The sequence below is a fragment of the Anomaloglossus baeobatrachus genome, chromosome 1, assembly GCF_048569485.1.
Source record: "Anomaloglossus baeobatrachus isolate aAnoBae1 chromosome 1, aAnoBae1.hap1, whole genome shotgun sequence".
NCBI classification, from domain to species: Eukaryota; Metazoa; Chordata; class Amphibia; order Anura; family Aromobatidae; genus Anomaloglossus; species Anomaloglossus baeobatrachus.
In genome coordinates, this window is record NC_134353.1 from 434670803 (window position 1) to 434697868 (window position 27066).

The window sequence follows — 27066 nt, forward strand, 5'->3', positions numbered from 1 at the left end:
CCAAGCGCATTGCTATGGCAATGGTGATCTCCGTTATTGACCGGCTGTGTCAGCCGGTCAGGAGCCGGCTTCTGCGGACGCTGGTAACTACGGTAAACATCGGGTAACTAAGAAGCCCTTTCCTTGGTTACCCGATATTTACCTTCGTTACCAGCGTCCGCCGCTCTCACGCTGTCAGTGCCGGCTCCCCGCTCCCTGCACACATAGCCAGACTATACATCGGGTAATTAACCCGATGTGTACTCTGGCTAGGAGTGCAGGGAGCCAGCGCTAAGCGGTGTGCGCTGGTAATCAAGGTAAATATTGGGTTGGTTATCCGATATTTACCTTAGTTACCAAGCGCAGCATCGCTTCTACGCGTCGCTGCTGGCTGGGGGCTGGTCACTGGTTGCTGGTGAGATCTGCCTGTTTGACAGCTCACCAGCAACCCATGTAGCGACGCTCCAGCGATCCCTGCCAGGTCAGGTTGCTGGTGGGATCGCTGGAGCGTCGCTTAGTGTGACGGTACCTTAAGGGAACGGGGAAGCAGAGCGGGGAGTTGACCGTGTGCTAGAGCATGTTGCCGGTGCATGGCGATACACAAACGTTCACCGTGTAACAGAGAGATGGAATGACAGGTCCTAGCATGACACGTCATAGTCATGTGACCAGTCTGTAGCCAATGAGTCACATGGTCACATGGCTATTTTGACATCACGATAGCTCTTGCATCACTGCTGGTGTTCCCGGAGGACGCAGCGATTACCGATGGAAAAGCTGCGGGAGACAGAGTGCAGGATGTATCCCGGGGACAGGTAAGTGCTATGGCAATGTTTATTAACTGTATGTGTACATTTATAATGTGTTTTTATGTATTTGTGATTGCCTCCGATTGTTTCCTATGTGGTTCGAGTAGTTCGCCGAACCGGTTCGCCGAACCGACGTCGAACCAGATCTCGGTTCGACGAGCCGAACGGCTCCTCATTCAGCCTCTAAATAGTGATTGTTAATTTAGTGATAGGTGACTGACTGGTGTAGGACTAGGATTGCGAAACCAGCTGGCTAAAAGAGGAAAAGGGTACATCAAAACATGAGTGGGAAATTAGTGTATTTAACACCCTGCGTGAGTGTATTTTGCACCCTGTGGTCTGATACACCTAAATTAAATAGTGAGTGGCCAGTGCCTCTACAAGTCACTTAATTAGTAAATTGAGTCCATCTGTGTGTAATTTATTCTCAGTATATCTACAGCAGTTCCGTGAAGGCCTCAGTGGTTTATTTGAGAAAAATAAGGAGCAAACAGCATCATGAAAACCAAGGAGCAAACAAGATAGGTCAGGGATAATGTTTTGGACAAGAGTAAAGCAGGGTTAGGTTATAAAATAATAGCACAAGCTCTGAACATCTCATGAAGAACTATTTAATACATCATCCAAAAATAGAAGGAGTATGACACAACTACAAACCTACCAAGACATGACCATCCACCTAAATAGACATCCCAAGCAAGGAGACCACTAATTAGAAAACAGCCAAGAGAGGCCCATGGTCAGTCTGGAGGAGCTGCAGAGAGCCACAGCTCAGGTGAGAGAATATGTCCAACAGACAACTATTAGTCATATATCCTCAAATCTGGCCTATGTGGAAGAATGGCAAGAAAAAAACTATTTTTAAAAGCAAGCTATAAAAAGTCCCATTTATAGTATGCAAAAGCTACAGTGCCTTGCAAAAGTATTCGGCCCCCTTGAATTTTTCTACCTTTTCCCATATTTCAGGCTTCAAACATAAAGATAAAAATTTTAAATTTTATGGTGAAGAAACAACAAGTGGGACACAATTGTGGAGGTGAATGATATTTATTGCTTATTTTAAATTTGTGTAAATAAAAAACTGAAAATTGGGGTGTGCAATATTATTTGGCTCCTTTAAGTTAATACTTTGTAGGGCCACCTTTTCCTGTGAGAAAGAGACAGAAATTCTTGCCCATTCTTCCTTTGCAAACAGCTCAAGCTGATTGAGGTTGGATGGAGAGCCTTTGTGAACAGCAGCTTTAAGTTCTTTCTACAGATTCTCGATTGGATTCAGGTCTAGACTTTGACTCGGCCATTCTAACATCTGGATATGTTTATTTGTGAACCATTCCATAGTAGATTTTGCTTTATGTTTTTGGATCATTGTCTTGTTGAAAGACAAATCTCCATCCCAGTGTCAGGTCTTTTGCAGACTCTAACAGGTTTTCTTCAAGAATGGTCCTGCATTTGGATCCATCCATCTTCCCATCAATTTTAACCATCTTCCCTGTCCCTGCTTAAGAAATGCAGACCCAAACCATGATGCTGCCGCCACCATGTTTGACAGTGGGGATGGTGTGTTTAGGGTGATGAGCTGTGTTGCTTTTACACCAAACATATTGTTTGGCATTGTGCCCAAAAAGTTCGAGTTTGGTTTCATCTCACCAGAGCACCTTCTTCCACATGTTTGGTGTGTCTCCCAGGTGGCTTGTGGCAAGCTTTAAATTACACTTTTTATGAATATCTATGAGAAATTGCTTTTTCTTTCCACTCTTCTATAAAAGCCAGATTTGTGCAGTGTACGACTGATTGTTGTCCTATGGACAGACTCTCCCACCTCAGCTGTAGATCTCTGCAGTTCATCCAGAGTGATCATGGGCCTCTTGGCTGCATCTCTGATCAGTCTTCTCCTTGTCTAAGATGAAAGTTTGGATGGACGGCCGGGTCTTGGTAAATTTGCAGTGGTGTTGTGAATACTGTCTGGTGGACGTCCGCTCTTGGACTCCCTACTGTGGTCGCTGAGGTTAGTGGTTAGATTCTGTTCCCCAGTTCTACACACCTGGTTTGCAGCTCAAACTTTGATTTTGGATATAGGTGTGTGCTGGCTGTTTATCTTTGCCAGTTGTCTGAAATTCCAGAGACTATAGGAGTCTGTCTCTTGTCCCTCTGGCTTCCCCGCTACCAAGCTAAGCTAAGTTCATGGTTTTGCTTCATACTTTTTGGGTGTTATTTGCTTATGCTTCTGTGAATTATCTCTGAAGGTTTTTTGTATTGTATCCTGTTTTGTTTGTGCCTTCAGATAAGGAAGATTTATCTTCCTAGTCAGTCTTTGCTATTTATTTTAGCGAGGATTAGTCAGCAGGGTAATTGCTAGTTTTTTCCTACATTTTGACCAGAGTCTTGTACGGATTGTGAACGTGCGAGTATTAGATTACTCATCCTTTTTTGCACATTGCGTGTAGGAAGTTTTGATAGGGTTTTTTCATACCGACCGCAAGAGTTCCCTATCCTGTCTTTTGTATTTAGTATAGAGTGGCCTCTCTTTGCTCCATCTAGCTCTTTATGTGTATGTCTTTTCATCTTCGCTCACAGTAAGTACATGTGGGAGGCTGCCTGTTTTCTTTGGGGAAATCTGTTCTGAGGCACGATAGTTTCTTTTCACTTTCTGCCTTGTAGGTTATGTAGTCCTCCGGCTGGGTTTGAGGCATCTAGGTTGTTAGGCATGCTGCACGGCTACTTCTAGTGTGGTGTTAAGTTCAGGGCTTGCGGTCGGTACGTTATTAGGTTAGGTACGTTATTAGGTTAGGTACGTTATTAGGTTAGGTACGTTACCTACGACTCTGGTGGATTGTGCTCATTGTAGTCATTGAACATCGGATCATAACACAGTGGTATGATACTCCTTCCATTTCAATATGACCACTTGCACAGTGCTTCTTGGGATGTTTAAAGTTTTGGAAATCTTTTTGCAACCAAATACGGCTTTAAACTTCTCCACAACAGTATCATGGACCTGCCTGTTGTGTTCCTTGGTCTTCATGATGCTATCTGCACTTTAAACAGAACACTGAGACAATCACAGAGCAGGTGCATTTATACGGAGACTTGATTACACACAGGTGGCTTATATTTATCATCATCAGTCATTTAGGACAACATTGGATCATTCAGAGATCCTCAATGAACTTCTGGATTGATTTTGCTGCGCTGAAAGTAAAGGGGCCGAATAATATTGCACGCCCCAATTTTCAGTTTATTATTTTTTGCAAAAATTTAAAATAAGCAATACGTTTCGTTCACTTTAACAATTGTGTCCCACTTGTTGTTGATTCTTCACCATAACATTAAAATTTTTATCTTTATGCTTGAAGTCTGAAATATGGGAAAAACTTGAAAAATTCAAGGGGGCCGAATACTTTCGCAAGGCACTGTATGTAAGGAACACAGATATCATGTGGAAGATACAAAGCAGGAAACATTGGGCACTTCATCCATTGTACTGTCCACTTTTTCAGCACAATATATATAGCCGCTAAACTTGCGGGAGTAGCATGTTCAAATGAATCGCTCTATTTTTCTGCAGTAGGAGTATATACAACCAGGTCGTGCTCTTCCCAAAACAAGAAGATGACAAATTCAAAATATGGAAAGATTGGAGGCAGTCACCGTCATAACAATTTACTGCTTTATTCAAACTTCATGCATCAGGGGAGGGAGTGAGTGCAAAGCACATCCGGACTACGGCTGCCGTTTCGCACTAGCTGTGGTGCTTCAACGAGACCCGTTGAAGCACCACAGGTGGTGCGAAACGGCAGCCGTGGTCCGGATGTGCTTTGCTCTCACTCTCTCCCCTGATGCATGACGTTTGAATAAAGCAGTAAATTGCTACTACGGTGAGTGCCTCTAATCTTTATATATTTTGAATTTATCATGTGGAAGATGGTGCTCTTATCAGATAAGATCAAGGTAGGACTTTTAGGGCTAAATGTAAAATGCTATGAATGGTGGAAAACTGACATTGAACCCTGAAAACACCATCCCTTCCATCAGGGCTGGCTCCATGTTTTTGCGGGCCCTGGGCCAAAGACGCTCAGTGGGCCCCAACCACACATATACAGGCATACGTACACATACATATTTAAAGAGAAACTCAAAAAAACACATATAAATAGACATAAATCTAGACACAGTCATATACACTGACATACATATATACACATCATACATGCACACACAGACACATTAGAGATATTTCTAATATTGGGAAGCCGACAACAGCCTCATTCACCTCACCCACTTGTCTCCATCCAGCTCCTCCTGGGCATGTGTCTGTGCCATGCTGATTGGTGGCCGTTACTAACAGACATGGCCGCACATAGAGAACACTGACACTGCTGTATATAGATCACAAGATAGGCTGGGGACATACACATTACTGGGGGCATACATATTACTGAGGAAAGGGGTATACAGTAATTGGGGAGTATACAGCTCCAGAGGGTTGCATACAGCTCTAGAGGGGGGCAGTGGCTTTGGGGTGGGGGGACAAACAGCTCTGAGGATGGAGGGTGACATACAGCTCTGTGAGTATACAGCTCTGGGGTGGGGGAGGACATACAGCTCTGGTGGGCATACAGCACTGGGGTGGGGGGGACATACAGCTCTGAGGGGGTATACAGCACCGGGATAGAGGGGACATACAACTTTGGGGGTATAGTAGTATGCTAGTATGCAGCCCCCATATTCCTCTATATAGTGTTATGAAGCCCCAATAGTCCTCCATATAGTATTATGTAGCCGTCATGTAGTATTATGCAGCCCCCATATGGCACTATGTAGCCCCCATATGGCACTATGCAGCCCCCATATGGCACTATGCAGCCCCCATATGGCACTATGCAGCCCCCATATGGCACTACACAGCCCCCATATGGCACTGCACAGCCCCCATATGGCACTATGCTGTCGCTCTGACCTCACTTCAGACATGCAGTGTTGATGTCACCGCGCTCCGCTGCTGAGCTGTCAGAATGCCAACAGACACAAAGGGAGAATGAAGACCAACGGAGCGCGCCGCTCCATCTTATCATTGTGTACCGCCCCGGGGCTCTGCTGGCAGCCGAGCCGCTCGGATCTTTGGCTAGTCGGTGGATGGCTCGAGCGCCTCTGGACCTCTCGGGAGTCACGTCGCTCTAAAGGGAAGCTGGCGCTACGTGAGGGGGTTTCGGTGGGGAGGTTCACGGCCGGGGCCGTGGTGTTTAGGCATGTAAGTTCGTGATGCCACCCATGGGTTGTGGTGAGTGTGGACACCACCGCTGCCGTTAACTAGGCTCCCGGGGACAGTGTTGTGCAGCCTGGTGTTGACCCCTCCGTGGGCAGAGGGTGATGGTCCCGGGGCCCGGTGGTTGCGAGGTGCGGGCGTGTTAGTGCGGTGCAGTGCGGTGCACGTCCCGAGGGCACTGTTGTACTCACTATGACAGATACACCAGAGTCTCTGGTAAACCAAAAAGATGGTGGTCGGTGCCCGCAGCCAGCTGCGTCTGGTCCCCCACCAGTTCAGTGGTTCCCGCCTATCTCCTTCACCTCGTTTTATAGATTTTGACTGCCTACGCTTCAGCGACGGTAGTCCGCTTCCCGGCTATGTGTGTGTCGGGGAACCCGTTTGCCCGCAGGCACTGGCCTGTGGGATCTCTCTGCCTGTGCAGTGGCTTTCTATCCCCCTCGGTGGGCTGTTGCCGTCTTTCGGGTCTTGGGATGGGAAAGGACCTAAGATCCAGACCTCAATCAGTAAATTTGACGTGGTCCAGTGGCTTCTGGACCTCGTTCTGAGTCTGAGTGACCGTCCTGGTGCTCCAGTTTCCAGTTGGTTCCCCGGTTCGGTACCGGCGGGCCACTACCCTGTCCCGGTCCCTTACGGTTCCACCAGCGGTCTTCCCAGCTTCTGCAGGTGGCAACCATCGTCTGCCTCCTGGCCACAGGGTATCCAGGCTACGACCCATCTCCCTGACAGACGTTTACTCTTAACTCCTCTCCAACTACTCCACTCTCCTCTCCCTCCTAACGGGTCTCTCTGTGTTTTTCCCACCTCAGGCTATCCGAACTACTTGGTGGGCGTGACCAGCCGCCTGGCTCTGCCCCCTTGTGTGAACATCAAGACCTGAGAGGGGTGACTCAGGGTTTTTAGGTTGGCTGCTGTTACCTTGTTAGGGGATGGGTGTTTGTGCAAGGGCCTGTCTGTGACTACCTGGCTAGTCCAGGGCGTCACATTCCCCCTTGGTTTAATGCAGACCGTCCACGGGCTGCCCAACCACCACCGGTTTATTTTTGTTTGCTGTAAAAGATAAACGGGAAAAACAGGTACAAGTATATTAAACTTTTTACATTTTAAGCAGGTTTTGAAATCATCCCTTACGGGAGGCACATCCTTAAACGTTGCACATATATAAAACATTTTTATTAACGGTAACGGGACCGGATCCTTCCAGTTGCCCACCCAAGCAAACCTAGCCTTGATGCTGCCCCTAAGAAACAGGCAGCACCCCTTTTCCCCAGTCCAGGAACAGGAATGGGTCCAAGTATTGCCCAAACGGGCTGGGTAAAAAGTTCCTTACCCGGCAGTCTCTCAGAGGCCCCACGTCCAGGGGACCCCTGACCCAGAGGGTCGTCACCGATTGCATTGGTGACAGGGCCTCGGCCTTCACATTCCCGCAGGCCCTTCCTCCAGTCTGCCTTTCCGGAGGCCGTGGGAACGAAAGGGTGGTTCGGGAATTATTTACAAACCCAAAAGTTATTGGGTGGCCTGCTAGTTCTCGGCCTTGTCTATGGGTTAAACGGGACAAACAATATTCAACAAAGTCCCAACGGGGACAGGCAGTATGGTCCCAACGGGGACTTCAACATGGCAGCCGGGATCCGCTGCCTTTTTACTCTGCTTCCTCATATTATTCCTCAACCACGACCTCAGAGCTGTACGGTGGGGAGGAGACTGAGGCCACCTCGGGACATCACGGCTTACCCTCCTTCTGATGTTGAGGACAAACCAGCCCCTCTCCCCGCAGTACCGGGTGTAGATTACTAGGTCGCTGGGCACCAGATCCCGATCCGGATGGCCCATCAGGAGGTGAGGATAGACATCCCGACGGGAAACAAAAATCTCGGCCTTCAGGCCCGGTTCAAAGATGAACCCCCATCCATGCTGGGGGTCAAAACAACGGACCTGGCCCTCGTGAGTCGGGCCCCATACCCGGTAGGTGGCACTCCGGAGTTTCTCCTTTTCTTTAATGGTCCGGGCCAGCACTTCTGCCTTCTTCTTTTCCCGGGCCGCAATCTCCTGGCCCAGCTGGCGCTGCTGCCGCTCCCAATATGGAGCGTCTGCCTGCTCCCTTTGCGCAAGGGTTGGGCCGAGCTGGAGCTCCCCCGTGCCGGCTACGACCGGCACCTTCACTGGGGAACTAAGCTGTATCGCGGCCTGCTGTGCTGCCTTGCAGCGACAACCCTGCGATGCCTCAGCCGAGGCCTGGGATCAGGGAGCAGCCAGCTCTACCTGCTGGGCGGGTCTCCGGGCAACATCCACCTCCATCTTAGCCGGGCGGACTGCCGGGGCCTGGTCCTCCTGGGGCGCGGTCACTTCCGGGATCGGCGGGTTCACTCTGGGAACGGGCACCTTCCATGGCAGCGGGATCGGTGCGGGCCGAACGAGCGGCCGTCCGCGGGCGGCCTCCCCAGGTGGGCCCTCACAGGCTGATGGGACGGGCTCCGCCACCAGTGTCGGGGGCAGCGGACCGAGCAGGGAAGCAGCGGCAACTGCTACGGGCGGTGGAGGAGGCAACATGGGAAGCAGTGGCAGACTGGGTCCCTCAGCCGCGTCGGCTGGTCCCTCGGGGACATAGGGGCGTGGGTCGCTCGCCCGCTCCTCCAAATTTGCCTCCATCTCACGTGCCCGCACGGCCGAAGCTATCTCCCCCATCTCGGCCGCCAATCGCTCCATGAGGTACCTCACCTGCGCTTGCCATCGGCAGCACATCAGAGTCATCCGGGCTTCCACCCACGCCACTTTTTCTGGTGCGGGCTCCGGGAATTCTGGCAGACATGTTGTTGCTTGAGTGTGCAGGAACCAAATTGGTGGAAAGGTCCTGGAGTCCCTGTCCGAGCCGCTCGGATACGGGCTAGTCGGTGGGTGTCTCGAGCGCCTCTGGACCCGGGGGTCACGTCGCTCTAAAGGGAAGCTGGCGCTACGTGAGGGGGTTTCGGTGGGGAGGTTCACGGCCAGGGCCGTGGTGTTTAGGCATGTAAGTTCGTGACGCCACCGACAGGACGTGGTGAGTGTGGACACCACCGCTGCCGTTAACTAGGCTCCCGGGGACGGTGTTGTGCAGCCTGGTGTTGACCCCTCCGTGGGCAGAGGGTGATGGTCCCGGGGCCCGGTGGTTGCGAGGTGCGGGCGTGTTAGTGCGGTGCGCTGCCCGAGGGCACTGTTGTAGTCACTATGACAGATACACCGGAGTCTCTGGTAAACCAAAAAGATGGTGGTCGGTGCCCGTAGCCGGTTGCGTCTGGTCCCCCACCAGTTTCGGTGGTTCCCGCCTTTCTCATGCACCTCGTTTTGTAGATTTTGACTGCCTATGCTTCAGCGACGAAAGTCCGCTCACCGGCTTTGTGTGTGTCGGGGAACCCGTTTGCCCCAGGCACTGGCCTGTGGGATCTCTCTGCCTGTGCGGTTGCTTTATATCCCCCTCGGTGGACTGTTGCGATCTTTCGGGTCTTGGGATGGGAAAGGACCTAAGGTCTAGACCTCAATCAGTAAATTCGACGTGGTCCAGTGGCTTTCCCAGTTCGGTACCGGCGGGCCACTACCCTGTCCCGGTCCCTTACGGTTCCACCAGCCGTCTTCCCAGCTCCTGCAGGCGGCAACCACCGTCTGCCTCCTGGCCACAGGGTATCCGGGCTATGACCCAGATCCCTGACAAACGTTTACTCTTAACTCCTCTCCAACTACTCCACTCTCCTCTCCTTCCTAACGGGTCTCTCTGTGTTTTTCCCGCCTCAGGCTATCCGAACTCCTTGGTGGGCGTAGCCAACCACCTGGATCTGCCCCCTGGTGTGAACGTCAAGACCTGAGAGGGGTGACTCAGGGTTTTTAGGTTGGCTGCTGTTACCTTGTTAGGGGACGGGTGTTTGTGCAAGGGCCTGTCTGTGACTACCTGGCTAGTCTAGGGCGTCACAATTGCTTTCAATAGTATCGGCAACTGCGATGCTGATACAATTGAAAGTGCGATCCTTGGCGGGCGAAGAGGCCGGTGACAGCGCGGCACCGGGCCCCCCTGACTAGTGGTATGCCACTCCTGCCACTGCAAGTGGGCCCCCCCCGGCAGTCCAGGGCCCTGGCATTTGACCGGGTTTGCCAGGTGCTGACGCCGGCCTTGCCAACCATCAAGCATGGTGGTGGCAGCATCATGCTGTGGTAATTCTTTTTTAAGTAGGAGGAAGAAAGCTGTTCAGAGTTGATGAGAAAATGGATGGAGCTAAGTACAGGGGAATCCTGATGGAAAACCTGTTAGAAGCTACAAAACACTTGAGACTGGGGCATAAATTCACCTTCCAGCAGGACAGCGATCCTAAACATACTGCTAGAGCTACAAAAGAATAGCTTAGATCAAAGCATATTCATGTGTCTGAATGTCCCAAAGTCCAGACCTAAATTCTATTGAAAATCTGTGCTAAACTTGAAAATTGCTGTTCACAGATACTCTCCATCCAATCTCACTGAGCTAGAGCTACTTTGCTAACAAAGAATAGGCCAAAATGTACGCCTTTAGATGTGCAAAGTAAGTACATTCCTTTAAAGATTTGCAGCAGTAATTGCAGGTGGTACTAAAAGTATTGACTCACTGGGGCTAAATACAAATGCACGTCAGAATTTTAAAATTTATATTTGTAAAATAAATAGTAATCTATGTATCGTTTCTTTTACACTTCATAAATACATGATGCTTAGTGTTGGTAAATCACATAAAATTCCTACAAAATATATTTAAACAGGTTGTCTACTACTTTTACATTTGTCAGCAGGTGACTGGAAATGCTCAGTTCCAGAGCTGCCCTGTTAACTGATAGCAGCTACGGCCATGTACTGCACATCTGCCACCCATTCAAATCAATAGAAGGTAGATGTGCAGTACCTAGCCACATTTGCTATCAGAAGACGGAGCAGCTCTGGAACTAAGCATTTCTAGCCGTCTGCTGCCTCCACTGGCACTGAGAACCGCTGATTGGCAGGGGTGTCAGGGTGTCAGACCCCGGCCGATCAGGCATTGATGACTTGTTTCTAAGGATAGGCCATTAGTGTAAAAGTAGTGGACAAACTCTTTAAATTTGTGGGTATATTGTGATCAAATGTGGAAAAGTTCATGGGAAATGAATAATTTTTCAAAACACTGTACAAGACTACTGTAGCTGGGGAACCTCATAAACAATTGTTGGAGTGTTTGTCTCTATAAGTATGAACTGTGCACAATTTTTGGGCAAGAAGATAGCATATTTGCAATTTTACTGCATAATATCCATGGCACGCTAATGTGATGCCCCTGGACTAGTCAGGGCATCATAGGGGATTGCACGCTCTTTATTCTTAGTGCAGGACTCAACCCCTCTTGGTTCTGGGTTCCCAACTTGCAGCACTGCCTCCATCAGCATCCAAAAATCCCAATCACACCTTGCACCACACCCTGTCAGGCACACCAGTGGCCTGCTAAGCTTGAGTAGGGCCGCCCGCCTAGGGGTCAGGCAGAGAAGTTGGAGGTGACAAGTAAGTTGGCTCCAGGGGAGCAAAGGGAGCGTTGAGTGGTAGTCCTCGAGCAGTGAGGAGCTAGGAGGGAACGTGTGGCTCCCAGGTAGGAGAAGATTGAGTTGCAGAAGGTGGTCTGGACCCGGAGGAGTCGGAGACCCGGTTGCGGGATATTGGGACTGGGTACCTGGACTTAGTCTTGGAGGACGGTCTGTAAGTCAAGTACAATAGCCGGTCTGGGACTGAAAGCACGTCGGGGTACTGGACCCTAGGTCGGGTAGAGGCCTCAAGCAACCCGGCAATTAACCTGCGGAGTATAGGGCCTTTATGGACTGTCCCCATGAAGCTCAAAGATCGGGGGCACTAGCGCAATGAGGGGAATAGGGCTTTCCAACCACCGCAGCCCACTGAAATCTCAAGCATAAGCTCCTGAGAGCACAGCTCCTTCACACCAAAAAGTGGCGAGCGGGGCCCGGACAGCTATAAGCTTATGAGCCACATGGACACTACTAAAATTTGTGCATGTAGACAGGCTCTGGACCATCAGGCAGTACTGCAGGGTACGGAGACCCGGACGAGCTCCCCCAAGAGGGCAGCGGCACCCAGAGACTTGGTTTACTATGTTGTCAGCGTCTGCTTTCCTTCTGAGTGAGTACCTGATCTCCCCTTGCTCCCAGCGAGCCTGCTCTCCCCTGCAATCCATCCCATCATCCAGAGTCCCGGGGTCTTCCCTACCTTGTGGAGGGTAAAGTCATCTGGCTGCCCCCGTTCCATCACCCCGGGTACTCTCAATGGCGGTACTCCCTATTACCGCACACCACGGGTGGCATCACAAACTATCTAATCCCCTGTAAATAACCCCCCATCACATTTTAGAGTGACCCTGAGCCCCAGGGTCCGGAGACCGTCGAGCCACGAGTAGCGACACCTGGATCCGAGCGGTTCGACCGCTGCTGGAGCGGTACACTAACTTCTTGAAATTGTATGTGTGGCCAAAATGATTACTACGGCAATAGATGAATACTTTAAATGGTGTAGCTTCCAAAATGGGTTCTGTAAATCACCAAATTGAGACACAATTGTGCATGGTACTCTCACTTGTGAGCCATGTCATATGTCTAGGCAAAAGATTAGAGCTACTTGAAGGGTATTTTTAAAATGGAGAAATACAGCATAATATGTAGAAACCTGTGTTTTAAAAATGTTTCAAGCTTTCAATTTTTTTGCAAACTACGTGGGGACAAAATGTGTGCTAGACAGCTAGATAAATGGTGTCACTTTCTGGAGTAGCTGAACAATGCCCCCCTACAGAAACAATGTTACTGGTGGGCCCTTGTCACCCAGTCCAACAGATCCTAGGTTGTCGACATCTAGAGATATACAGTATATTGTTTCATGTAAAGTTCCAGTCACACATAACGAGATCATTAACGAGATCGTTACTACGTCACAGGTTCTGGATCATTGTTAAATCGTTAGTGAGATGTCACACAGTCATTTTCCCAACGACTTTAGTAACGATGCAGCGACCTGTATAACGATCTCATTGGTCGTTGGGACCCTGTCACACATCAATAGCAGGAACAATTACCCAAACCAGGGAAATTAATATATCAGCAAGGTAATAATGATAAAATATAACTTTTAAATATTCCATTAAAAACAGGGGAAATAAACAAACAACATATAAATTTGGTGATAAGCCGATACTGAATGTAATTGTCAGTAACCGCAAGGTCAGTCTGACCTGTACCAGTAAAGGTAAAAAGGCCCACTAAATCATACAACAGTGCAGGGGCTCATAAATGGGTACCAATGATAACCCTAATAAATATGACATAGAATGGATCGATCCCACCGGTATAGCTTCATAATCTCTTTTCAGGTGAAAGCAGGATCTCAGAGGCCTGCTGGCATCTACCTCTGCACAAGAAGTGTGTTACTTTTCATTTATGTCCAGCAAAGCTCCCCTGATGAGAGCCTTGTGACGAAATGTGTAGGGAGACTGGAGTACGCCACCATTGCATCGTCACTTGATGGGTTATTTGGTAGCCATGTATAAGTGGCTCCCCCTCTGAGATCCTGCTTTCACCTGAAAAGAGACTATGAAGCTATACCGGTGGGATCCATCCATTTTGTCATATTTATTAGGGTTATAATTGGTACCATTTTATGAGCCCCTGAACTGTTGTATGATTTAGTGGGCCTTTTTGCCTTTACTGATACAAGTCAGAGGGACCTTGCGGTTTCTGACAATTACATTCAGTATCGGCTTATCACCAAATTTATATGTTGTTTGTTTATTTCCCCTGTTTTTAATGGAATAATTAAAAGTTATATTTTATCATTATTACCTTGCTGATATATCCATGACCCTGTCACACAGCAGCTATGTAACGATTCCGACCTCGAATAGGGGCGTAGTGTTTGACGCTGTAAGCCACGTAGGCGTGCATATGCGTTGCCTTTTCCACAAACCCTCCACTCCGATTGGTGGCCAATACTGCGTTCTGATTAGGCAGCCGGTCTAGAAGGCAACTTTGTATTGCTTCATCCTTTGTCCCTTTTTGAGCCTTGCTTTGAGGATAGAACCTGTGACTCCACCCAGATTCATTCGTACTTTGTTCCCGGTTGCATGCTTGCTTTTCGGATCGAAGCTGCATCTGCACCCGGATTCATCCCTCCTTCGTTCCCGAGTGTTTGCTTACTGTTCTCAGCGCCAACCAATTGGTGCAGAGGGGGCGCGGAAAAGGTGACGCAACTACACGCCTACGTTTCACACTTTAAGTTCTCATCTACTTCGTTAACGAGATTGTTGGTAGTTGTCAAACATACAGATCCAACCTGCCCAGCAGGACTCCAACGAGCCAAAAATGGCCCAGGACATTCAGCAACAACGAACAATCTCACAGCAGGGGGCGGATCGTTGGTACATGTCAAACATAACGAGATTGCTGGTGAAGTCGTTGTTTCGTCACAGAAACTGTGACATAGCAACCATGTCGTTAGCGATCTCGTTATGTAAGAAGTGGCCTTAACTAAAATGAGACCCCTTGAGGTATCTCTGATTGCTGTCTTTAAAACAGTAACTTTAAATGTAAAGTGCATAACTAATTTATGCCTATTTACCTTTAGGGAAAATTCTACAGCTGTACTGATAAAACAAAGATGACAGCGGATGAGTGCAGGTATGCTCCGTGTACTATTGGTTTCTTAGTGTCTGAGGTTTTTTATGTTTTCATTTAATGGTAAGAAATTTTTCCTCTGCATTTAACTCTGCTAGTATATTTTAATATTGGCTTTTTCATCCTCAGGGGTTATTTTATTGACGCTAAAGATGGGGACCCAACTCAGCTGGAATTAAAGTCAAGAATGTGGACGCACAGTGAATTCCATTTTGATAATGTACTCTCTGGAATGATGTCTCTTTTTACCATCTCTACCTTTGAGGGTTGGCCACAGTATGTAATTACAATTTGTATATGCCTTACATAGTTATAAACTGTGTTAATCATAACATCATCTCTCACTGTGCACACTTTTTTATTTTACAGCTAACAAATTTTATATATATATATATATATATATATATATAAAAAAGTATTATTCACTCTTCTTCATTGCAGCCATTTGGTAAATTAAAAAATGTTCATATTTTTCTCAATAATGTATACTCTGCACCTCATCTTGACAGAAAGAACTGTAGAAATGTTTGCAAATTTTTTAAACAAGAAAAACTGAAATATCACATGGTCATAAGTATTCAGATCCTTTACTCAGGCACTCATGTTTAAGTCATATGCTGTCCATTTCCTTGTGATCCTACTTGAGATGGTTCTATTCCTTCATTGGAGTCCAGCTATGTTTAATTAAACTGATAGGACGTGATTTGGAAAAGCACACACCTGTCTATATAAGACCTCACAGCTTGCAGTGCATGTCAGATCAAATGAGAATCATGAGATCAAAGGAACTGCCCAAGGAGCTCAGAGACAGAATTGTGGCAAGGCACAGATCTGGCCAAGGTTTCAAAAGAATTTCTGCAGAACTCAAGTTCCTAAGAGCACAGTGGCTTCCATAATCCTTAAATGGAAGAAGTTTGGGACCACCAGAACTCTTCCTAGACCTGCCCATCAAGCCAAACTGAGCAATCGTGGGAGAAGAGCCTTGGTGAGAGAGGTAAAGAAGAACCCCAAGATCACTGTGGCTGAGCTCCAGAGATGCAGTAGGGAGATGGGAGAAAGTTCCACAAAGTAAACTATCACTGCAGCCCTCCACCAGTCGGGCCTTTATGGCACAGTGGCCCGATGGAAGCCTCTCCTCAGTGCAAGACACATGAAAGCCCACATAGAGTTTTCAAAAAAACACATGAAGTACTCCCAGACTATGAGAAATAAGATTCTCTGGTCTGATGAGACGAAGATAGAACTTTTTGGTGATAATTCTAAGCAGTATGAGTGGAGAAAACCAGGCACTGCTCATCACCTGCCCAATACAATTGTGCCGCCCCCGTGCCAGCAGCAGAGCTGCTCAGCTCTGGATCCACGGTGGCTCGAGGCGTCTCCGGACCCGGGGTCGTGCAGCCACTCAAATGAAGGGGGTATTTACAGGGGATTGTAAAGTTTGTGACGCCACCGTGGTATGTGGTAATTGGAGTACCACCACTGCAGTTGGGAGCACCCGGGGATGATGGAACGGGGCAGCCAGGTGTTGTGACCCTCCACGGTTAGGGGGCAATACCCCAGGGCTCGGTGATAGTGTAGGGGAGTGCCATTGGGTGCAGAGGGGTCACTTGCATACTCACTCAGTCCATTAAGCTGACACCGACAACTGGATAAACCAAAGTTCTGGATACCGCTGCCGCTGAGGGGAGCTAGTTCGGGTCCCGTCCCCAATGGTGCTGCCTGGTGATCCATGACCTGCCTACTGGCACTAAGTTTACTTCTCTGTTGGTCCCGGTAGTATGGAACTTGCCGGGTCCCGCTCCCCACTATGGCTAAGTGTGGGAGCTTGCTCTCAGGGTTCACGCTTGGGATTTTCTGGACCGTTTTAGTGGAAAATCCTATCCCCCTCGTTGCGCTAGGACCCCGATTTTGGAGCGGGTGGAGACCGGATCTTGATGGCTCCATTCTCGTCAGGTAAATTGTCAGGTTGTCTGAAGCTACTCCCTGACCTAGGGTCCACGTACCCCGTCATGCCCTGGTCCCAGCCCGGTGATGGTGCAAGGCCGCCGGCTGTCCTCTACAGTTCTGTGCCCCTTGCCATGATCCCCTGCAACTGGGGGTCCAGCTCCTCTAGGCCCAGACCACCGTCTGCCACCTAGATAACTTCCTAGGAGCCCGGCTCCTGACCTCCTCTCTCCTTCATTTCAACTCTCAACTCTCTACTGCTGACAATCCTGACCTCCCCTCTCCAACCCTCCCAGGTGGGCGACTCTATTCCACTCAAGCCGTCCACTGGTGTGTTTGGTGAGGGGGGTGCAGAGTGTACCTAGGGTTTTGATTAGCTGATGTAGGCAACACCATATAGTTGGGGACCCATAACCAAGAAGGAGGTGGATATTGAACAGGAGGGCAGATTGTGCAATACCCTGTGACGACCTGATAGTCCAGGGACGTCACACAATCCCAACAGTGAAACATGGTGGTGGCAGCATCATGCTAGGGGGGTGTTTTTCAGCTGCAGGGACAGGACGACTGCATGCAATTGAAGGAAAGATGAATGTGGCCAAGTACAGCGATATCCTGGAAGAAAACCTTTTACAGGGTGCTCTGGACTTCAGACTTGGCCAAAGGTTCACTTTCCAACAAGACAATGACCCTTAGCTCACAGCTAAAATAACAAAGGAGTGGCTTCAGAACAACTCTGTGACCATCCTTGAATGGCCCAGCCAGAGCCCTGACCTAAACCCAATTGAGCATCTCTGGAGAAACCTGAAAATGGCTGTCACCAATGTTCACCATCCAACCCGATAGAACTGGAGAGGATCTGCAAGGAAGAATGGCAGAGGATCCCCAAATCCAGGATCCTAACAAGACTAATGGCTGTACTAGCTCAAAAGGGTGCTTCTACTCAATACTGAGCAAATGGTCTGAATACTTATGACCATGTGATATTTCAGTTTTTCTTGTTTAAAAACTTGCAAAAATGTCTACATTTCAGATTTTTCTGTCAAGATGGGGTGCAGAGTGTACATCCATGAGAAAAAAATTGAACTTTTTTTACCAAATGGTGGCAATGAAACAAAGAGTGAAAAATGTAAGGGGTCTGAATACTTTATGTACCCACTGTATATATACACAGTATACAGTGCCTACAAGTAGTATTCAACCCCCTGCAGATTTAGCAGGTTTACACATTCGGAATTAACTTGGCATTGTGACATTTGGACTGTAGATCAGCCTGGAAGTGTGAAATGCACTGCAGCAAAAAAGAATGTTATTTCTTTTTTTATTTTTTTTTTAAATTGTGAAAAGTTTATTCAGAGGGTCATTTATTATTCAACCCCTCAAACCACAAGAATTCTGTTTGGTTCCCCTAAAGTATTAAGAAGTATTTCAGGCAAAAAGAACAATGAGCTTCACATGTTTAGATTAATTATCTCTTTTTCCAGCCTTTTCTGACTAATTAAGACCCTCCCCAAACTTGTGAACAACACTCATACTTGGTCAACATGGGAAAGACAAAGGAGCATTCCAAGGCCATCAGAGACAAGATCGTGGAGGGTCACAAGGCTGGCAAGGGGTACAAAACCCTTTCCAAGGAGTTGGGCCTACCTGTCTCCACTGTTGGGAGCATCATCCGGAAGTGGAAGGCTTATGGAACTACTGTTAGCCTTCCATGGCCTGGAAATCCTTTGAAAGTTTCCACCCGTGCCGAGGCCAGGCTTGTCCGAAGAGTCAAGGCTAACCCAAGGATAACAAGGAAGGAACTCCGGGAAGATCTCATGGCAGTGGAGACATTGACATTTTAGTCAATACCATAAGTAACGTACTCCACCGCAATTGTCTCCGTTCCAGACGAGCCCGTAAGGTACCTTTACTTTCAAAGTGTCATGTCACTCGTCTACAGTTTGCTCATGATCACTTGGAGGACTCTGAGACAGACTGGTTCAAGGTTCTCTGCTCTGATGAGACCAAGATCGAGATCTTTGGTGCCAACCACACACGTGACGTTTGGAGACTGGATGGCACTGCATACAACCCCAAGAATACCATCCCTACAGTCAAGCATGGTGGTGGCAGCACCATACTGTGGGGCTGTTTCTCAGCCAAGGGGCCTGGCCATCTGGTCCGCATCCATGGGAAGATGGATAGCACGGCCTACCTGGAGATTTTGGCCAAGAACCTCCGCTCCTCCATCAAGGATCTTAAGATGGGTCGTCATTTCATCTTCCAATAAGACAAGGACCCAAAGCACACAGCCAAGAAAACCAAGGCCTGGTTCAAGAGGGAAAAAATCAAGGTGTTGCAGTGGCCTAGTCAGTCTCCTGACCTTAACCCAATTGAAAACGTGTGGAAGGAGCTCAAGATTAAAGTCCACATGAGACACCCAAAGAACCTAGATAACTTGGAGAAGATCTGCATGGAGGAGTGGGCCAAGATAACTCCAGAGACCTGTGCCAGCCTGATCAGGTCTTATAAAAGACGATTAGCTGTCATTGCAAACAAGGGTTATTCCACAAAATATTAAACCTAGGAGTTGAATAATAATTGACCCACACTTTTATGTTGAAAATTTATTAAAATTTAACTGAGCAACATAACTTGTTGGTTTGTAAGATTTATGCATCTGTTAATAAATCCTGCTCTTGTTTGAAGTTTGCAGGCTCTAACTTATTTGCATCTTATCAAACCTGCTAAATCTGCAGGGGGTTGAATACTACTTGTAGGCACTGTATATTCAAAATGCAGCATTATTCTGTGTATGGACTGAAAAAGTGAAAAATTCAGGCTCTGTTTGTTTACATGTCTAGCTATATTTTCCAGTTGTTTGTTTAGTTTAGAGTAGACAAATGAAACGGATAAACAAAATTTGTATCCTACATGTTCAAATTTTCTCTCCAGGACAGGAGACAAACTCTAGCGCAGCGCCACCTATTGTAAGTAGCGATCCTAAAAGTTAAATGTGGATTTTTAATAATCCTTTACATATAACTTAGGATATATATGCCAGATCAGAATCCCAATTTGCAGACACGGTGTTTCGGGGTGCTTGCCCCTCATCAGTGCAAAGTATGGGGTATCTAGGGGTATCCTACATGTGTAAGAGTGGTGAACTGTGGCGGTTGTGTTCCTAGCCCTGAAGACACCATTTGCATCAATGGGTATTTTGAACGGTGTCGTGTGTGAACACTGTCCTGTGCTGGAAATGAAAGAGTAAGGTTTCTCCTTGTAGAAAGTGACATGCAAGGTCTGGCATGCGAGTATGAGGAGACAAATGTCTGCAATGCTTCTCTAGAAAAGAAAATATGTAAATTGGCTCCTTTGAGAAATAGAGGACTCGAACTCTAGTGCCACTTATTGGAAGTAGCAATCCTAAAAGTCAAGATCAACCCTTTAACAAGCCTTGCAATATGAGTTAGGGTGAAAAGCCAAAGCAGAATCTCAATTTGCAGACACACTGTTTCATGGTATTGCCCTTCATCAGTTAAAAGTATGAGTTCTGACTATATTTGTAATTAAGGAGTAAGGTTTTTGCTTGTAGAAAGTGGCATACAAACTCTGGGAAATCAGTATGAAGAGACTTAAATGCCTGCAATGGACCTCTGGGAAATTAAATGTGCAAATTGTCTCTCCAGAGAGCAAAAAGACTTGAACTCTAGTGCCATCTATTGGAATTAGCAATCCTAAAAGTCAAGCCTTGCTATATGACTAAGGATAATAAGCCAAACCAGAATGTCAATTTGCAGACACGGTGCTTCGAAGTTTTACCCCTAGTCAGGGTAAAAAAATCAGCCCAATCAGATCTCATACTTTGCACTGATAAGGGGCAATATCCCCAAAACATGGTGTCTGCAAATTAAGATTCTGGTTTGGCTTTTCATCCTAAGTCATATGGCAAGGCTCATTGAAGGTTTGATATCGACTTTTAGGCTTGCTACTTCCAATAGGTGGCACTAGAGTTTAAGTCTTTTTCTCTGAAGAGACAATTACACATTTTCTAACTAATGTGATATTATGTGTTATGCTCGTGGGGCGAGCACGGTAGTAGTGGGTCCAGTGGACTGAAAGTACCATTCACTTACATGGAGGACCGAAGTGTCCCGACCGCCGAGTCTTTACTACTGCCACTGGAGGTGGCAGCAGGTAAACATGCTGGTAATCGGCTGGCAGAGGGCAGCCCCAGGGGGATCTGTATTACCTCGGCAGCTTGCGTCACTGATACAGTACAGTCTCTACTTGAAGCAACAGTGGCAGCGGGCAGAGCCGTGGATCCATCCGGTATGGATAGATGGATTCGGCAGCAGTAATCAGCGGGGATACTTGCAGCAGTTGGAAGCTAGCCAGCGTGGATGATTATAGCAGTAGCAGCGCAGGATAGCACTGAAACATAGACACAAGTCAGCAGCAGAATGTACCACAAATATCAGTAGTGACAGTAGCACTAAGGACCTGAGAACTAGCAAAGTAGCTAACTTGTTGCCCAGGCCTCTCCCTGAAGAGGAAGGTGTCCTAAATACCTGAAACCTCTCAGCTTACCTGAGAGGTACTTCAGGGTCAGGGTGCACTAGCCATTTAAAAAAGGGGTGTGGCCACGTGCACACAATCTACAAGCATTCCCAGGAGGCCTGTGAGGTGTGTGCAGGCCCAGTGAAAAAGCAGCATGATCCAAGAACAGGGCAGACACCACAGGACGGCCAGACACGTGAGAGAATTGACGTCCCCACCAGGAGAGGGGGCAGGACATTAGAGGGAAATTGGTCTGGGCTTTACAGTACCCCCCCACCAGGAATCTCTTAAAGAGAAAAGGGGCATCAATATTCTTTCTTGGTTCCTATGACCTCTCCTCAGGACCAAACCCCCTCTACTCCACCAAATAGTTGGTTTTACCTCAGACCTTTTTAGCAGCAAGGATGGCCATTGCCTCAAAGGTGTCTTCATCACTTACTGGAGGAGGCCAAATACCTGGCTCCTTGTAGTAACGGCTCAGGGTGACAGGTTTGAGGAGAGACACATGGAACAAGTTGGGGGTTCGTAGGGAGGTCTGGGAGCTTCAGCTTGTAGGACACCTCGTTAATCCACTGGAGCACCTAGAAGGGACCAATAAAGCGGGGACTCAACTTGTAGAAAGGCAGCTTGAGACAGACATATCTGGAACAGAGCCATACCTTGTCTCCTAGTCGGAACGAAAGAGAATCTAGACATTACTTGTCTGTGTGCTTCTTCATATGGATGGAGACCTGCTCCAGGGAAGACTTGGTCTCTGCCCAGATGTCAGAGAAAGTATTTACAAGGTAAGAGGCCAGAGGATTATCAAAGGTGAGTGCCACTGGTAACGGGATTCTGGGTCATTGTCCATATCTGAAAAGGAGATTTGGCAGAGGACTCACTCACGTGATTGTTTTAAGAGAATTCCGCCAAGGAAGGAACTTGACCCAGTCAATGTGATGCTTGTTCACAAAGTGCTGCAGGAAGTTCATCAGGATCTGATTCACCCACTCTACTTGGCCGTTGCACTGTGGATGGTAAGCCGATGAGAATTTCAGGAAGACATCCAGCAGCTTGCCGGTGGCCCTCCAGAATCACAAAGTAAACTAGATACCTCTAACGGACATGATGTGGAGGGGTAGACTGTGCAGCCGGAAGAAGTGCTGGATGAAGAGCTCAGCGAGTGCAGAGGGTAAACCAGTCGGCGCCGTGAAATGGGTTATTTAAGAAAATCTGTCTACCACCACCCAGATGGCGGTGCAACCGGAGGAATTTGGCAGATCGGTAATAAAGTCTATCCAAATATGCTGTTAAGGGGCAGATGGCACCAGCAAAGGAAGCAATGGAACAGCAGGAGGCTTATTCTGAGTCTTGATGCAAACACATGATGGACAAGCCGAAACAAACTCCAGGACGTCTTATCGCAACATAGGCCACAATGCCGAGAGATCCGCTGCAAGGACTTCTTCTGTCCAGCGTGACAGGCCAGCCTGGAGAAATTACCCACTGAAGAACTTGCTTCTTGTCTGCTTGCGCAATGAAAGTCTTAACATGGGGAACCTGGGTCTCACCTGCAGGAGCCACTATCACCATCCAGGAAGGCTTGATAATGTGCTGAGTCTCCTCCTCCTGATTGGAAATGACTGCTACAGCTCATCGGCCTTGACGTACTTCTCAGCAGGGCAGAAATGCAGAACGAAATTGAAGAGGGCGAAGAACAGCGACCACCGCGCTTGGCGTGTGTTCATACTCTAAGTCAACTGGTGATAACCCAGGTTCTTGTGGTCTTTGAAGATGACGACTGGATGCACCGCTCCCTCCAGAAGGTATTGTCACTCCTCCAAGGCCAAGGATCACTCCTTGATCGCCAGAAATTCTTAGTCGCCAATTGAGTAGTTTCGTTCTGCTGAAGTTAAGGCCCTGGAAAAGAATCTGCAAGTTACAGTCTTACCCGTAGTCGACTTCTGTGTGAGGACCGCACCAGAACCAGAGGACGAGACATCCACCTCCAGGATAAAACTACTTGCTATTCTCTCGTCTATGCAGCCCAGGGGCTGAGGAAAAGGCCTGCTTGAGGGAGATAAGGGCATCTTCTGCTTCTGGGGTCCACACTTTCGGATTTGCCCTTTTGCGAGTCAAGGCTAAGGTGGGAAGGACCAAGGACAAGAACCGCGAGATGAATTACTTCTAATAAATTGGCAAAGCCGAGAAACCGTTCAATCGCTTTCAGGCCGTTGGGATGGGGCCACTTCAGTACTGCTGACAACTTGTCTGGATCCATCCTCAGGCCGGTATCCAAGATGATGTAGCCTAAGAAAGGCAGGGAGGATTGCACAAAAAGGCACTTCTCGTATTTGGCCTATGGACAGATGACATGACCAGTGATACCATAAATTCACCCTTGAATATTACCTGCTTAACCCAGCAGGAAGTACGCCGCCGCCTCGAAATCACTAAGGTTGATAAATCTCCGGGCCCGGATGGCATACATCCCAGAGTACTACAGGAATTGAGTTCTGTGATAGATAGACCATAATTTTTAATCTTCACAGATTCCTTAATAACAGGGTCGGTACCGCAGGACTGGCGCATAGCAAATGTGGTGCCAATATTCAAAAAGGGGACAAAAACTGAGCCGAGAAATTATAGGCCGGTAAGTTTAACCTCTACGGTTGGTAAAATCCTTGAGGGTTTCTTGAGAGATGCTATACTAGAGTATCTCAAGAAAAATAACCTTATGACAGAGTATCAACATGGGTTTATGAGGGATCGATCCTGTCAAACTAATTTGATCAGCTTCTATGAAGAGGTAAGTTCAAGCCTGGACCAGGGAAAGGCAGTGGATGTTGTGTATATGGACTTTTCAAAAGCTTTTGATACGGTGCCACACAAAAGGTTGGTACATAAAATGAGAATAATGGGGATAGGGGAAAATATGTGTAACTGGGTTAAAAACTGGCTCAGTGATAGGAAACAAAGGGTGGTTATTAATGGTACGTACTCGGACTGGGTCTCAGTTCATAGTGGGGTACCACAGGGGTCAGTATTGGGCCCGCTTCTTTTCAACATATTTATAAATGACCTTGTTGGGGGCATGCGGAGTAGAATTTCAATATTTGCAGATGATACTAAACTCTGCAGGGTAATCAATACAGAGGAGGATAATTTTATATTACAGGGAGATTTATGTAAATTGGTTTATGTAAGTGGTTTCCTACCACTGAGCCAGTTTTTAACCCAGTTACACATATTTTCCCCTATCCCCATTATTCTCATTTTATGTACCAACCTTTTGTGTGTAAAAATAGCAACAAAAAGAGGACAATGTCCTCCAAAAATTAAGTATTACTCACAGCAAGTTGGGCTGCAGTGTGTACATCGCCCAGGCCAAAAACTAATGCTCTACCAGGATACAGCTAAACCCCCACTAATGTGGAAGCATCACAAGTGCAGGAGAAGCAGATCACACACACCTCCATGGAATGGAGGGGAGGCAAATGCTGGATGATAAAAACTGCACACTAGTGGCTTGCATAGAGCGCTGTTCACATGCAGATGGCACAGTCACAAACCCGCAGCCTATTAGGTGACGCCCTTCTATTAGATCAGGCGGGCTGCCAAGCCGTACCCCACTGTGTATCATGCACGGACAGACACTCTACAATGCAAGGCCCAACAGAAAGGGACCTGGCTGTATCCTGTACAATAAAAAAATATGAGGTTTTTGTTGGTATTTATGGCCATAAAACGTAAGCCTACACCCTCGTCACGGGACCTCATGTCTGTAGGTCCCTACACTAAATATAAAAATAGCAACAAAAAGAGGACAATGTCCTCCAAAAATTAAGTATTACTCACAGCAAGTTGGGCTGCAGTGTGTACATCGCCCAGGCCAAAAACTAATGCTCTACCAGGCCTTGCATTGTAGAGTGTCTGTCCGTGCATGATACACAGTGGGGTACGGCTTGGCAGCCCGCCTGATCTAATAGAAGGGCGTCACCTAATAGGCTGCGGGTTTGTGACTGTGCCATCTGCATGTGAACAGCGCTCTATGAAAGCCACTAGTGTGCAGTTTTTATCATCCAGCATTTGCCTCCCCTCCATTCCATGGAGGTGTGTGTGATCTGCTTCTCCTGCACTTGTGATGCTTCCACATTAGTGGGGGTTTAGCTGTATCCTGGTAGAGCATTAGTTTTTGGCCTGGGCGATGTACACACTGCAGCCCAACTTGCTGTGAGTAATACTTAATTTTTGGAGGACATTGTCCTCTTTTTGTTGCTATTTTTATATTTAGTGTAGGGACCTACAGACATGAGGTCCCGTGACGAGGGTGTAGGCTTACGTGTTATGGCCATAAATACCAACAAAAACCTCATATTTTTTTGTTTGTACAGGATACAGCCAGGTCCCTTTCTGTTGGGCCTTGCATTGTAGAGTGTCTGTCCGTGCATGATACACAGTGGGGTACGGCTTGGCAGCCCGCCTGATCTAATAGAAGGGCGTCACCTAATAGGCTGCGGGTTTGTGACTGTGCCATCTGCATGTGAACAGCGCTCTATGCAAGCCACTAGTGTGCAGTTTTTATCATCCAGCATTTGCCTCCCCTCCATTCCATGGAGGTGTGTGTGATCTGCTTCTCCTGCACTTGTGATGCTTCCACATTAGTGGGGGTTTAGCTGTATCCTGGTAGAGCATTAGTTTTTGGCCTGGGCGATGTACACACTGCAGCCCAACTTGCTGTGAGTAATACTTAATTTTTGGAGGACATTGTCCTCTTTTTGTTGCTATTTTTACACACAAAAGGTTGGTACATAAAATGAGAATAATGGGGATAGGGGAAAATATGTGTAACTGGGTTAAAAACTGGCTCAGTGGTAGGAAACAAAGGGTGGTTATTAATGGTACGTACTCGGACTGGGTGTTAGGGCCAGATGGACGGGCAGACCCAGAAGGTGGATCCACTGGGCCGAACACCTTCCTGAAGGCAAGGAGTCCGGTAGCCGGAGCACTACGGGTAGCAGGACAGTCCGTGCAACAGAGTAGAATGGTGAAGTCCCTGGGACCACGAAGTCACTGATGGTAGTCCGGGTGACGGAGCTCAGGTTCGGAGGCCGAGGTGTTGTCAGGCAGAATCCGGAACCGATGGAGCGAGAGGACGGGTCACCACAGGGATCAGAGATGGAACGGACTGACGGGATGGCAGATAGTCAGCGTTCGGGGTTCGGGAGTCGGCAGGACCGGATGGCGAGGCAGGAGCGGCTCTAGAAGAGAGATAGGTGAGTATATCACAGAGACACAAGGAGACCTGACTCCTAGCTTAGGAAACACGAAGAACAGGCCCCGCCCACTTGGACACTAAACCCCTTTATACCCTGTACCTGTGTGTTCAATTTCCTGTCAGTGGACGCTGGCCCTTTAAGAGAGGGTCAATGACCGCGCGCGCGCCCTAATGCGCATGCGTGAGGCCCGGGTGCCAGAAGCCAGGGCAGGGAGCGGTGAGCAGGAAGCAGGAGAGCCGGGCTGGGGCTGAGTAGCCGACGGGCGCCGGGAGCGGGGACCAGGACGCCTGGGGACCGCAGGCAATGGAGGCTGGAGACCGGGGAGCGGCGGACGCCGGACAGAGGAACCGGGGAGCGACGCAGGGAAGCCGGGGAGCGTGGCAGGTGAGCCGGGGAGCAGAGCAGGGGACCCGGGGAGCGTGACAGTGGGGCTCAGTTCATAGTGGGGTACCACAGTATTGGGCCAGCTTCTTTTCAACATATTTATTAATGACCTTGTTGGGGGCATGCGTAGTAGAATTTCAATATTTGCAGATGATACTAAACTCTGCAGTGTAATCAATACAGAGGAGGATCATTTTATA

General features: G+C 48.0%; 1 protein-coding gene across 2 annotated transcripts in view; it reads left to right on the forward strand.

The window, feature by feature from the left end:
• Window positions 1-27066, forward strand: part of CACNA1S (calcium voltage-gated channel subunit alpha1 S) — a 2360423-nt gene that overhangs the window by 1379125 nt on the left and 954232 nt on the right. For both annotated transcript variants that reach the window (XM_075352638.1, XM_075352639.1), the window contains exons 24-25: window positions 14689-14741; window positions 14868-15014. In XM_075352638.1, the coding sequence (XP_075208753.1) occupies window positions 14689-14741; window positions 14868-15014 (200 nt within the window). The remainder of the gene's footprint in view (window positions 1-14688; window positions 14742-14867; window positions 15015-27066) is intronic.